General features: G+C 33.7%; 1 protein-coding gene across 1 annotated transcript in view; it reads right to left on the reverse strand.

Annotated features, from left to right (window-relative positions):
• Positions 1 to 5,721: 5,721 nt before the first annotated feature.
• Positions 5,722 to 14,861, reverse strand: part of LOC114341892 (hemicentin-2-like) — a 149,672-nt gene continuing 140,532 nt past the window's right edge. Inside the window, exons 5-6 of the mRNA XM_050662965.1 lie at positions 8,731 to 8,899; positions 5,722 to 5,864 (exon numbers count right to left, since the gene is read on the reverse strand). Coding sequence (XP_050518922.1) covers positions 5,722 to 5,864; positions 8,731 to 8,899 — 312 coding nt within the window. The remainder of the gene's footprint in view (positions 5,865 to 8,730; positions 8,900 to 14,861) is intronic.

Genomic DNA, 14,861 nt, shown 5'->3' on the forward strand with positions numbered 1-14,861 from the left:
AGCAGCATCATCATCATCATCATCATCCAACCAATTCACATCAACTGCTGGACATAGGTCTCCCCCAATTGTTTCCACACTTCACGATTTTGTGCTGATTTTTGCCAGTTTTTACTAATCCGCCTGATATCATCTGTCCATCGTGTAGGCGGCCTTCCTCTACTTCGTTTATCTTCTCTTGGTCTCCACTCCATCAGCTTTCGTGCCCATCTTGAATCTTTCAGCCTGGCGACGTGTCCTGCCCAGTTCCATTTGAGCCTGGTGATACGTTCTATAACATCTGCGATACCGGTTGTTTGTCTGAGATCTTCATTTCTTATTTTATCCCGTAGAGTTACGCCCAGCATGGATCTTTCCATGCGCCTTTGAGCAACCCGCATTTTCGACGCTGTTGCCTTGGTTAGAGTCAGTGTCTCTGCTCCATATGTCATTACCGGTAGCACAGATTGGTCAAACACTTGTCTTTTTAAACCGATCGGTATACTGCTCCTAAATATGTCTCTCAGAGCTCCGTAGGCTGCCCAAGCAAGAGTTAATCTTCTTTTTATTTCGCATGTTTGGTTATCTCTGCCAATTCTAATTTCATGACCCAAGTAAATGTACTTTTCCACTAGTTCTACTTCTTGTTCGCGTATAATCAGCTGCCCGCTAGGAATCAGATTAGTCATAAATTTAGTTTTAGAAAAGTTCATTTTCAGGCCTATTTTCCAGCAGATAGCGTCTAACTCATTTAGCATTTTCTTTACTTCTCCTAGGTCATCAGTTATAAGGACTATGTCATCTGCAAAACGAAGATGATTTAACTTTTCTCCATCTATTTTGATCCCTTTATTGTCCCAGTTGAGCATCTTAAAGGCATATTCCAGAACAGTTATGAATAGTTTTGGCGAGAGTGTGTCGCCTTGTCTTACGCCGCGTTCTATGCTTATTTGTTTGGTTTTATCATGTAACTTAACACTCATTGTTGCCTCTTTATAAATATTATAGATGAGTGTACTGTAACGGTAGTCAATGCGGCATTCATTTAGAGCTTCTAAAATGCTATCCAGCTCTATCGTGTCAAAGGCTTTATGAAAATCCACGAATGCTACGACAAGGGGTTTATTATATTCTATTGACTTCTCAATTAGTAACTTGACTGCCTGCAGATGGTCATTTGTTGTATAAAGCAGCAATTAGACCTATATTGATATACACGGCGGAGACAAGTCCTGACACCTCTAAAACGAGACATGTACCAGAAACAACAGAGATGAAAATACTTCGACGAATATCAGAGAAAAGTCTGTTGGATAGGGAGAGAACCGAAAACATAAGAAGAACATGCAATGTAGAAGACATAAATGGATGGGTGATAAAACAGAAACAGGAGTGAAACGAATACATTAATAGAATGGCAGAGGATAAGATAGTACGAATAGAACGAGATAAGTCACCAAATGGACGAAGAAGTATTGACCAGAAGAAATTACCAAGAAAAAGATGGTGCGATAATTTAAACAATTTAGGAGGCTAAAATTGAAGAAGAAACACACTTTAAAGCCTACATCATCATCATCCAGCCTCAGTCCAACACACATTGGTCAAATGTTTTACGTTTTAAAGAAATTGGTATATCGCTTTTAAAGATGTCTTTGAGTTTTCTATAGGCTGTCCATGCTAGGTTTATTCTTCTTCGTAGTTTGCATGTTTGGTTGTCTCTTGGGATCTTTATTTCGTGTCCAAGGTAGGTTTATTCTTCTTCGTAGTTCTCATGTTTGGTTGTCTCTTGTGATCTTTATTTCGTGTCCAAGGTATATGTATTTTTCCACTAGCTCTACTTCGTTGTCTCCAATATTGATATTTCCGTTAGGTACTAGGTTTTTCATGAATTTCTCAGGAATATCTCAGGAATCGTTTATAGTACAGCTTTGGGAAAATAAATTTTATAACAAAAGTTGCCTCGAGAAAAGCCTGGAAATTATTTTCATAATTGTAAGTCCACCGCTAGAGGGCGTAATTGAATATCAAAAATTAAAAAATCGAAGTTTTACAAAATTTGCCTAATGAAAGGGCACTGGAAATCCGATTATCGTATTCTTCATAAAATTCTGCGCATATTTTATTTCACAAGTTTAAGTCTACCTGTGCAAATAAGAGGTGGGGGCGAGTGGGAACCTTGTTATTAAAAAATCGCTGCAAGTCCGGTTCTGCTTAATCGATTTTTGCAAACTTGGTCTTGTTGAAAACAGCATAGGGATTACGAACACTCGATACGAATCGTATTCACCATGTTTTACCATAAGACGCTATGGTAAAACATGGCGGATACGATTCGTATCGAGTGTTCGTAATCCCACCTCAGCTCTTTTTCGTCAATGTTATAGTTATAATTTGGAAACAGCCTATTACGTAATATGCCGGCTAGGAGGCGCTATTTATTTTCTTTTTAGAAATCTAGTTTTCTTTGGAAAATATTAAATACAAGTATGATTTTTTTTCCTGTATTACAAAATTAGACCAAATTAGCAACAGAATACCGAAAACCGCATGTCTATACCTTTTCCTATCTCGAGATATCTTAAGAAACGTGTAAATTTTAAACATAACTGTTGCTGTCATATAAGTGGAAATATATAGAAGCAAGTAGTGTGCTTTGGAAAAAAACAAAGAAACATCTTCCAGATGTCACCGTATATAATAAATCAAAACAAAATATGAAAAACTCTACTACTGGGGTGACGTCTTTGGAGATATTTCATTGCATATATTCTAGCCGCAACAGTTGCATTTCTTATGCATTCAAAGAATGTGGCTATCACGTCAAATGCTTCTTAGTTTGTAAGAATCATCTTGAATTTCACTCTGTATAAATTTTATATAAAATTTAATTGAAACAAACCGCAACAAACCATCAATGAACAAATTTTTATGATTTGCTGATTTGATACATAATTTGACAGATGATAACTTTTTGAAGTTAATACTTCTAATAGTTCTATTTTTTCCATAGCACACTACTTGTTTCCACTTTGACTTCCTTAACTTAGTTTACCGGTGACAATAACATTTATGTATTTATCTTAGTTGGGAATAGGATAATTGATATTAAAATATAATGAAATAAAAATTAAAAATTTATGTAGAAAATCTGACGTTTTTACATTTTCTACGATTCATCGAGAGAAAAGCAAATGAAAATTAGTGTAATATTTAAATAAAAATAAAATTAAACTGTTTAAAATATATTTATTTTGTTAAAATCATAATAATAGAAGTATAACTTCTTCCTGGCGTACAAAGCACACACTCTTTTTTTGTTATATTTTATAGTGTTATTTGTCTAATTGTTGTTTTGATTCATTATATACGGTGACATCTGGATAATGTTCCTTTGTTTTTGTCTATAGCACACTACGTGCTTCTATATATATTTCCACTTATATGACAGCAACATTTATGTGTAAAATTTACACGTTTCTTAAGATATCTCGAGATAGAAAAAAGGTATCGACATGCGGTTTTCGGTATTCTGTTTCTAATTTGGTCTAATTTTGTAATAAAGGAAAAAAATCATACTTGTATTTAATATTTTCCAAAGAAAAGTAGATTTCTAAAAATAAATAAATAGCGCCTTCTAGCCGGCATATTACGTAATAGGCTGTTTCCAAATTATAATTATTACATTGACGAAAAAGAGCTGTTTTCAAAAAGACCAAGTTTGTAAAAATCGATTAAGCAGAACCGGACTTACAGCGATTATTTCATAACAAGGTTCCCACTCACCCCCACCTCTTATTTGCACAGGTAGACTTAAACTTGTGAAATAAAATATGCACAGAATTGTATGAAGAATACGATGATTTGATTTCCAGTGCCCCTTCATTGGGCAAATTTTGTAAAATTTTGATTTTTTAATTTTTGATATTCAATTACGCCCTCTAGCGGTGGACTTACAATTATGAAAATAATTTCCAGGCTTTTCTCGGAGAAACTTTTGTTATAAATTTTTTTTCCTAAAGCTGTAGTATAAACGGTTCCTGAGATATGGCCGAGAGCCATTCTTATTGGGACATCCGGTACATATCTCCTTGAGGTTGTCAGAGAATAAAACTATGTCGTCTGCGAATTTCAAATTTGTTAATCTTCTACCGTCAATATTCAGGCCTCGCTCTTCCCAGTTAAGTTTTTTACAAGCAGTCCTAGTACTGCGGTAAACAGTTTATGCGATAAGGTATCGCCCTGTCGGACTCCTCTGCCGATTGGGATATATTGGGATAAGGTCCGTGTTTTTATGTAGTTTCACCGACATAGTTGTGTTCTTGTATGTATTGTAAATTACCCTTGTGTACCGGTAGTCAATGTGGCATGCTTGTAGTGCTTCCAGAATTCTGTCAAATTCTATTGTGTCAAAGGCTTTATGGAAATCTACAAAAGCCAAAACGAGCGGTCGATTGTATTCGATAGTCTTTTCTATTACCGTTGTAATGCTCTGTAGGTGATCATTTGTTTCAAATCCGGTACGAAATCCCGCTTGCTCCATTGGCTGGTAGAAATCAAGTTTTTTCTGAAGACGATTCGTTATTTTTCTTGTAACGACTTTGTATAAGTGACTAAGAAGGCTTATAGGTCTGTAGTTTTCTAATTCATAGGGATCTCCTTTTTTGTACACTAGAATTACTTCAGCATTGTGCCATTTGTCGGGTATATTACTATCCAAAAGGCACATGTTAAAAAGGTTTTTTATTTTCTTAAGAAGATAAGTGCCTCCGATTTTGATTGCATCTGCAACTGGAGATTTGTTATTCTTAGCATTTCTTAGGGCTAGTTTTATTTCGTCTATTGTGATTTCCGGTAGCAGTTCTGATCCTTGGTTGACAATGCCCTTTTTTCCTTGTTAATATTTCTGGTACTTTATCTTCTTTGCTATTTACTTTGTGTTGGCTTGTGTACAGCAATTTGTAGAAGTCTTCAACTATTTTAAGGGTTTCCTCTCTGTTGGTTGTAAGATGACCATTTCTATCTTTAATATTTATTATCTGCCTTGTTCCCGTTCTTAGTCTTCTTTTCAATACTTTCATACTTCTATTGTTCTCAATGGTATGTTCGATTTGTTCTTGGTTGTATTTTCGAGTGTCTAATTTAATTTTTGTAGTTCGTCAGCTTTAATTTCCGTGTCGCTTCTCATTTCTCTTCTTTTCTGCATTAGTTGCCTGGTATTTTGGCTGCCTACATACAAGAAGGAAAAAGAAGTGGAAGAAGATAAGAGACCTTAATACCTGCAGAAAGATTGATGAAGTGCCTTTTCACAATCTTTTTCTTCTCTATCTTATGTAGGTACATACCCATTTAGATTTATTTATATCAATTTACGCCGTTATTGATCAAAGTTCAGAGTTGTCGCAATGATATGAAATGACTGTAATTTCGCGACAAATCTATTCATGTAAATTGTATTGTATTACATTTTCCGTAAGATGTGTGCGGTGTCTTTTGTATTTGTAAAAAAAATTCTTATGCCTTCAACGTGTTAAATAAGAATATTTTAGAATTAATCAAATGTTTGTATTTACGTACAACAACGTTTACCCTGTTAACAAGAATCCCCTAAAATATACCCACTAATATTTCACTTAAGAGACATTCCGAAAAAAAAAAAATAGATTACATCAACCATGACTTAACTAACAGTTAGACCACTACCAAATATGTAGTTTACAAATCCATACTTCCAAAACATAGCTACCTCCAACTTCCTTGGTTCAGGTCAAGATTGCTGAAATAGTAGGATGTGTATAGGTAAGAAACTATGATGAGAGCGAAGATGTTGAATGAGCTATTGGACAATCCATCAGAACCTGTTTGCATTGCAGCTGGCATTTCACCTAGAAAAATATGTGTTTGTATAAATACTCTTAAATTAATAATTTATTTCTTTTAGTAACTATATTGCATTTTTGTAGTTTTTCTTCTTCTTCTTCTTCTTCGACTTTTCCCATTATGAGTTTGCCGTTTTCGTCCTTCAGAGCACTTTATTCTCTCAGCCATTATAGCATTATTTCCTATGTAAATTTTCCATCTCATAGAAAGTCTTCCTTTCCGTATTCTTCTTGGCGGTTCCTAGTCCAATATTCTTTTCGGCCACCTGTGATCTGGCATTCTTTGCACATGATCGTACCTCTGCAGGGCTGTTTTCCAAATTTTTTGTAATTAAGCATTTCACTTCCATTGTGTTCCATATTTCTTCTTCTTCTTTTTCTACGGCACTACAGCCCAAATTGAGCTTAGCCTCCTTTATTTTTTGCCTCCACCCTTGATTGATCTTTGGCTGCTCTTCTCCATACACGGACTCCTAAAAGGGCTTGTGCGTCGCTGTTTACTGTGTCTTCCCAGCGCTTTCTTGGCTTTCCAACCGGTGTCTTTCCCTGAATTCTAGCATTCAGTGCTTTTTTTGGTAGCCTATCCTCTCCCATTCTTATCACATGTCCGGCCCATTGAAATCTTTATATTCTAATGAAGTCTGACAGGGGTGCTTCCTTATAAAGTTGATGAAGTTCGTTGTTGTATCGACTTCTAAAGATTCCGGTTTCCCTCACAGGTCTTAGTATTCTCCTCAGTACTTTCCTTTCGAATGTATCGACTTTGTTTTTGGACGTTTCTTTCAGGACCCAGGCTTCACTGCCATAGCATGTTATTGGTCGAATTAAGGTTTTATATATTCTCATCTTTGTATTTCGGTGGACACTTTTAGACAGAAATATATGGGAGAAGGCAAAATAAGCTCTGTTTGCCTGCGTTATTATCTTCCGTATTTCTCCGTCTTCTGATCAGTCGGCATATATTTCTACTCCCAGGTATGTAAACTTTCCAACCGTTTCAATGTCATCCTCATGCATAATGTTTTGTGGGACTATATTTCTTCTCGTCTGAATCATTATTTTTGTTTTTTCTGTGTTAATTTCCAGACCTAGCATTTTGTTTGTGTTTTTAACTCTGCATATGTTTCCTGTGCTCCTGTTGATGTTTTACTCATAATATTAATATCATCGGCATAAGTGGCGCGTTGAACCCTTCGGTTGGTCAGTAAGTTTCCTCGTCCAGTGTGCATTTGCCTAACCGCATAGTCCAGTGCCAGGTTAAACGATGTTGTGGCCAGCCTCTCTCCCTGCTTTAATCCCTGCGAAAGTTTGAAAAAGTCTCTCCGGTGGTTTTGTATTCGTACACATGCCTGAGTTTCATCCATTGTGGCTTTAATGAGTCTTATTAGCTTGTGTGGTATTGCCAATTCAGCCAATATATAGTTTAGTTTGTTCCATATTTCCTCTGTTCTAATTATGTCCTCTCTAATGATTTGTAGACTTCTCATAAAGTTCAATTCAACTGTATGTATTTTATTTCGTATTGTTGTTGTCGTTGGCTGTACTTCCGCTCCATGTAGGGTACTATTCATCATTATACTCTGAACGATCCTTTTTTTGTTTTGTTTGGTTAGAGTATCACTTCATGGAGTGCTTTCGTGGATTGTTTTCGCCGTCCTTTCATTTCTATATCTTTCATGCAAGTACCATCTCTGCAACCTCGGATCCAATACCGAAGTATTTGGTCTTACACATATTTATCTCTTCCTTTAATTGCTTTATCATACAGTGAGCAAGTAAAGATTGGAATAAATTCATTTTCTCGAGAATGGACGATTTTGGAAAAAAATCCGGAAACAGGTCAATTTTTATTTTTAAATTACGACTTTTTGGCATATATATCATACTAGTGACGTCACCCATCTGGGCTTGATGACGTCATCGATGATTTTTTTAAATGATAATAGGAGTCGTGTGATAGCTCATTTGGAAGGCAATTAAATTCTCTATGCAGTTGTATAAACATTGACATAATTATTTATACAGGGTGTCGAAAAATTTTTTTTGAATTAAATTTATTGACATAAGAAGAATGTATGTAATTTATTTAATTCAAAATACATTTTACTGCTCTCAGAAAACAGAAAAAAAAATGTTTATTTAACAAATAAACATTTTTTTCTGTTTTCTGAGAGCAGTAAAATGTATTTTGAATTAAATAAATTACATACATTCTTCTTATTATGTCAATAAATTTCAAATAAATTTTGGACGCCCTGTATAAATAACTAAATACTTATATTAATCTCTACCCATTTATCTTTAACGTGCATTCTTCTCATTGCTTCCCACAGTTGTTTCCTGGACACGCCATCATATGCTTTCTCCAAGTCAATTATATCTGACAATTATCTCGTTGTAATTGTTGTTCTTATATTGTAATTCTGACACACTATTAGATAGTGTAGCCTACATCCTGAAGCTTGCATTTAGAATTATGGATGATTTGCTTATTATCGACAAAAATTTATTGATGTATATTGGTAGTTGGCTGTAGATCTCCCGTAGGAACCTAATATCCTTTTTTTGAGCAGGGGATTTTCAGGCATGCCTTTAGAAGTTAATATTTCTCAGTAGATTACTCAATGAACATTTCAGTATTTAACAGCAATCTTCTTTATCTTTCCTATAGTCCTGTCAATTTTCCTGACACAGCTTTTGCTTCATCTGTGTTTAAACCAATACCTACATTTTGACCAAGGAATGACTATTTTGAGCACGTCTACTATAGTTGGTATTTCAACAGAATGATCTGTTTATCCTGTTAGTCCCAAAGGATAAGTAAGTAAGCATTTTAGTTAAAAAGTTGGAAGTCAGAAAATTAAAAACTTACCATTTAATACAAAAACTCGTATACTTGCGACGTCAGCATTTGAAGGGCTGCAGGAATATTTTCCAGAATCCGATAGGTCAGCATTCTGGATTAGTAAGAAACTTGTAGTCACATCGCCTTTTTCGGTGATTACGCTTACTCCACCTCGGCTAGAATCATAGCTGATAACCTGTTAGACAAATATGATTACTAGGTATTCATAGAGCAGCTTATCCTGATTGCAGGGTATGATAAAGGAGCACTGATCATGGTGTATCTTTAGGCCCCCAAAGTTCGACTGGGTTAGAATCTAAGGAAAAGCTTCGAACAAAGGAGACATTTTATAATAAGACTTTAATGTAAAGATTACGAGAAAGAATACCGAATTAAGGTTTATCATCATCTTTGGGTCTACAACTGATGGAGGGTCTTAGCCTGTTCTAGAATTAGCTTCCATTCCTTCCTATCCTTCGCCTTGGTTTTCCAATTCCGCACTCCTAACACTCGCAAGTCGTCTTCCATCTGGTCCTTAAATCGTGCCCTGGGCCTGCCTCTTCTTCTCATTCCATCCGGTCTTTGGTTATAAACGGGTTTAGAAGTGGCCTAGCCACTGCAGTCTGTGTATTTTGATAGACCTACCATTACTGGTCTCGCTATAAAGGCGGGCAAGCTCAATATTATAGGGTCTACGCCATAATACGTTTTCTTGCAGGCCTTTATACATTCTTTCTGAGGATCAATTTTGTCATCGTCCACGTTTCTGATGCATAAGTGACGACAGGCTGGATTAGAGTTCTGCATATCAATAGTTTTTCTTTTTGTTGCTATGTTTGATGTTAAAAGTTTCTTCAATCCCAAAGTTTCTCAAATCCTCTATTTGTTAAATATGCTATCTAAGCCGAGTTAAGATTAGCATGCTGGAATACTAAACCGTGGACAAAAAGAGATCAAAAGATGTGTACTCTCAGAAACGTGGAAGAAATGAAAAAGTATTGTACCGAATATTAAAAGGACAAAGAAGTTTATGCAAGCTCATGAGTGGAAGACATGGAAGATACCCAATCCGCAGAATCCTGAAAACCACCTTCACTGTGGAAAACAGAAACTCACATAATATTACTTTAATCAGCTTAAATTCCAAATATTACCAAAGACTTTTAACATTGCCATGGGCTTAAAACGAAGAGGGTTGGGAGAAAACCGTGGATGTCACTAAATGGGTGAAATTTAGTTAAATACGTAGTCTTATAGATTTTAACAAATACTATTGCACCATTCCTTTAAATCGGTAGAAAAAGATGAATGTTCAGAGATTTTAAGCCTTTTAAATTGAACATGTCGGGAGAAAACGATATCTGTCCACGCGTAATTGGGTGAAAACAATGATTGTCACCCAAGCACTGCGCGCCGCGTGCATATTCTTTGGCATATTTATTGTGATGGAGCTGGTGGACAAAATAAAAACTATACCGTTATAAGATTTATTCACTACATGGTAACTATTGTTAAACGTTTGCGGTCCATTGCCGTAACTTAATCTATGAGAGGGACAAAAATATGGGACTGATCAACCTCAAAAATAGAACGGAAATCCCTTCAGATTGGGAAGAAAATATATCCAATTCTCGCGTAACACCATTCCCATTGTTTGTCATCTCAGTTTACAAGATCTTGTTAAAGAGTGGACCAAATTTTTTACTAATAGATATCTGAAAAAATGCTTTGTCGTAATACAAAAGATAAAGGAAATATTGTGCATCAGTTCTAACTCCCTCACTATGTTGCATTGAGATGCATATCATGGGTAAAGGCTTGAAGATACAATTCATTCTTCCGCTCAGTCAAAAAAATTTTAAAGTCTTAAAGAATCGGAATTCCATTTGCCTAACCAGTCGTATTTCAACAATGAAAAACATAAAGATTAAGTTCTGCGAGTCTCGAGATGCAAAAGAGATGTATGTTTCAAATTCTCATGAAAAGACGCCATGTAAAAAATATGATTGGCAAAAACAAGGCAACACATGATGCATTTTTATAAAATTATGCTTTACGATATCAAAAAAATATTAATTTTCAAAAGAAGAAAATGGAGACCAACTAACGCCAGGCCCTTCAGTAATGAAGTCTCTAAGAAAATGTAACACAACTAAAGGAAGCAGAAAATCAAATAAAACTAAAATATTTTATTGCTAAAACCAATTTTTTAACTAAAATGTTTTATTCTGTTTTTGATGAAAAACAGAGAATCAAAAAACAAATCAGAAACAAAAACAAAGCAGGAACAATACTGTGACTAAACACCTGCTTTTGGTGACATCCATTGTTTTCTTCGTTAAAAAGTGGACATTACGCCACTAATTTTTTATTTTTTTAAAAACAATTTGACTTTTGTTCTTTGTTTACATTAGTTCGTATTATCAATCAATTTTTCTATCAATATGTTCATCTTTAATACCACCCAACTGATTTTTTTTTCGTAAATAGTCTTATAGCTAGGGAGCGGATTTATATGCGATAAATTTTGATGAAATATGCGCATATATATGCAGTAAAAAATTACGAAATATGCGCAAGATATGCACAAAAATTCAAAAAAATGCACATTTCGAGAAACCACAAATTTTATGTTCAATTCTATTCTAAGGGGTTCTTTTATAGGGGCGGGGCGGCAATCTTATTTATTATCTTTCAAATAAAATCATTATTTTTTATAATATGCAATTTATTCACATTTTCTACAAAAATTGATACCAATAGTTACCTATTTAAAATAAAACAACAAATCACTATTATATCTTCGATTATAATTCACTACAATATATTTTTCCAAATTTTTTACGAGGAAACATTTTCTTTGATCAGATAAAATATTTTTATAATTTCTTTCTTCAACATCAACAGAAGTAATTGGGGCGTATTTAAAATAACTTGTTAAAGCCGAAAATTCTGCACCAAAATCAATTTCAAAATTTCCATTAAAAATTTCGCATATGTCCTCCAAAGTTTTAAAGCCGTTTAAAGACGGGATCTGATCTAAAGCATGAATATTTCAATTTCCGTTAGAAAATCGTAATGGTTAAAGGTGTAAATGCTCTTAACAATAGGGGATTTAAAAGAATCACCAGAATTATAGGTACCTACTAAATTGGGATACAAATTTAACTAAATATAATAAAAGTAAATAAAATTCGGATTTTCCGGTAAACCATCCTTCATCATTTTAACATCCTACAATCATTTTATAACGGCGTACTATAAAAAATAAGCACCTATAAGTACTTTGTGTAAAGATCGGGTATTAGACGAGTAAGGATCTGTTTTTAGGTGGATATGAGAGGTGGCATTCAGATTTTTGCGGATAAAGTTAGGTGATAACTTCGTTAATAATAATTGATTTATGCTCCTTCTCAAATATGCCCGGAACATTAATAAAAAAAAATAAAATATTTAAAAATTTCAAAAAATTTCGTTTTTTTTCTACTTTTTTTGCTTATAACTTAAAAACTATTCATTTTACAACAAAGTCCTATAGGAATAAAACAAAGATAATTATATTTTCTATCAGATGCGATTGGTTAAAAATGTCTTCATTTATCACCCTTGCTTCAAAATAGCAATAAATATAAAATAAGGGGGCAAAACAAGCCTGTCTTTATTCAATGATTTTTCATCACTTAAGTTACACTTGGAACCTTCCTAATTCGCTTAGAAAATTTTATAATGTGCTAAAACTGTACACCAAATTTCATTAAAATTGACTTACTAGATTTTGCATAATAATTTTGCAATCTAAACTTTTTTTAAAAGATTAAAATTTTTAAAATCTTGCACAACAAAAACTAGAACATACAAAAATTTATCAATTTTTTACATATAAAGAAGTACTCCACCTATCTAATGCACTTTACAGAATTGAAATCGGATTATTTAAGCAGCCTCAGCAATGTTTTAAAGTTATAAACAATTTTTTGGCTTATAAACAAATTAGTGCTGTGGCCAGGAGGGGGTGCTATGGGCTCCTTTATTTAGATGGACTCACCCAAGTTTTTTATGTATTTTGACCCGTAGAACACGAATTTTTTGGGTAACAGTTGATCCGGATGTCGATAAGATTGTTATAAACAAAGAACTTGAGGAATTACATAACATCGATTTTTCGCAAAATAAAACATTTTGTATTTTTTTTGTATTTCTTGGGTAATCCTAAGCAAAAAATGTTCTTACAAGTTTTTTCGTAGGATGCATAGTTTTCGAGATAATCGCGGTGGAACTTTAAAAAAAAATCGAGAAATTGCAATTTTTGAACGCGAATAACGTTTGATTCAAAAATAAAATAGCAATTCTGCTGACAGCATCTGAAAGTTTAAGTCAAATTATACCGGTTTTAATTATTTGCATTGCTAAAAATTAATTTTTTTATTATTAAACAAAGCTATTTTTTATAAGCCAAAAAATTGTTTATAAATTTAAAACATTGCTGGGGCCCCTTAAATAATCCCATTTTAATTCTGTAAAGTGTATTAGATAGGTAAAGCACCTCTTTATATATAAAAAAATAGCCAACTTCTAAATGGTCTACTTTTTGTTCAGAAAGATTTTAAAAAATTTGAACTTTTTTAAAAACATTTAGATTGCAAATTTATTATGCAAAATTTATTAGGTCAATTTTAATGAAATTTGGTACACGATTTAAGTATGTTACAAAGAATTTCCTAAGTGAATTACTAAGGTTCTAAGTGCCACCAAAGTGGTTAAAAAATATTGAATAACAACAGACTTATTTTGCCCCCTTATTTTGTATTTATTGCTATATTGCAGAAAAGGTAATACCTTAAGACATTTTTTACCAGTCGTATATCATACAAAATTCAATTATCTTTATTTTATTTCTCTACGACTTTGTTCCAAAACGAATCGTTTTAAAGTTATAAGCAAAGAAATCAGAAAAAAATCGATGTTTTTCGAAATTTTTAAATATTTTAATTTTTTTATTAATGTTCCGGGCATATTTGAGAAGGAGCATAAGTCAATTATTATTACTGAAAGGTCACCTAACTTTATCTGCAAAAATCCGAATGCCACCTCTCACATGCAAAAATAGACGTTTTTTCGCAGATCCTTCCTGATCTATATTTTCTAAGAAAAAATGAAAAGGCAGTGAATGTACCGTCTCTCTTCAGGTAGTTCTCGAAGAATAAATATGACAGCCTGTGCGGGAAAATATTTTGTGTCGAATTAAAAAATTAAAATTTTTTTTGGACTTAAATGTTTTTAAATATGCACAAAATATGCATGTTTCTTTAAAAATATGCAAAATTTAGTAAAGTTCTTAAATATGCGAAATATGCATGCAATATGCATTTAGCATAAAATCCGCTCCCTACTTATAACTTTAAAATTCGTTTTTCTCAAAATCATTTCTTGATGACATCCATGATTTTCTCCCGACACCCTTCAAACATAACCTAGTACCGGAAAATTTTTAAGTAAAAATGCCAGTAATTAAGGAAAAACCCTCCAAATACTCTAAAAACTAAACATAGAGTCTCTGAAGACCAGATTATAAAACGGTTGTACAAAAAAAGCTTAGAAGAAAATTTTTTAGACAAACTCGGTAACAATGGGAGAAAATGTAAAAGGCACATGGGCTAAAATACCATATCATCATTATACAGAGTGTCCAGAAACTCCACCAAACGAAGGCAGGGGATTTCTGAGATAATTTTAAGACAATTTAACCAAATTCACCTAGTTCGAAAATGCTTCCTAAGGGAGCTAGAAAGCTCTTTGAAGATAGCGTCTTTTAACTAGTTTTTCTTAAATACCTCCAGAACGCTTCTAGTTAGAAAAACAAAAATTGATACACGTATTCATCTTCCAGAGTTTAATCGATTTCATCTATTATGAATTTCTAGTACCAGTCATAGGCGTCCGTTTTGGGTGGGGCAAAGGTTATTTTACCGCATAACTTTTTTGTCTTTAGCTTTTAGCATTTTTGATACTGCATTATCAAATTGTGAGGTATTACAGTACTAAAAGGTGCTCTTGCTTTAAGTCGGTAGGACACACCGTTTTCTAGAAAAATCAATTTGAAAATTGTTCGTTTCCTGAATAAAAAAAATTTAAAAAAATTTTCAAAAAAAAAACGGTGT

Source organism: Diabrotica virgifera, chromosome 10, assembly GCF_917563875.1.
Source record: "Diabrotica virgifera virgifera chromosome 10, PGI_DIABVI_V3a".
NCBI classification, from domain to species: domain Eukaryota; kingdom Metazoa; phylum Arthropoda; class Insecta; order Coleoptera; family Chrysomelidae; genus Diabrotica; species Diabrotica virgifera.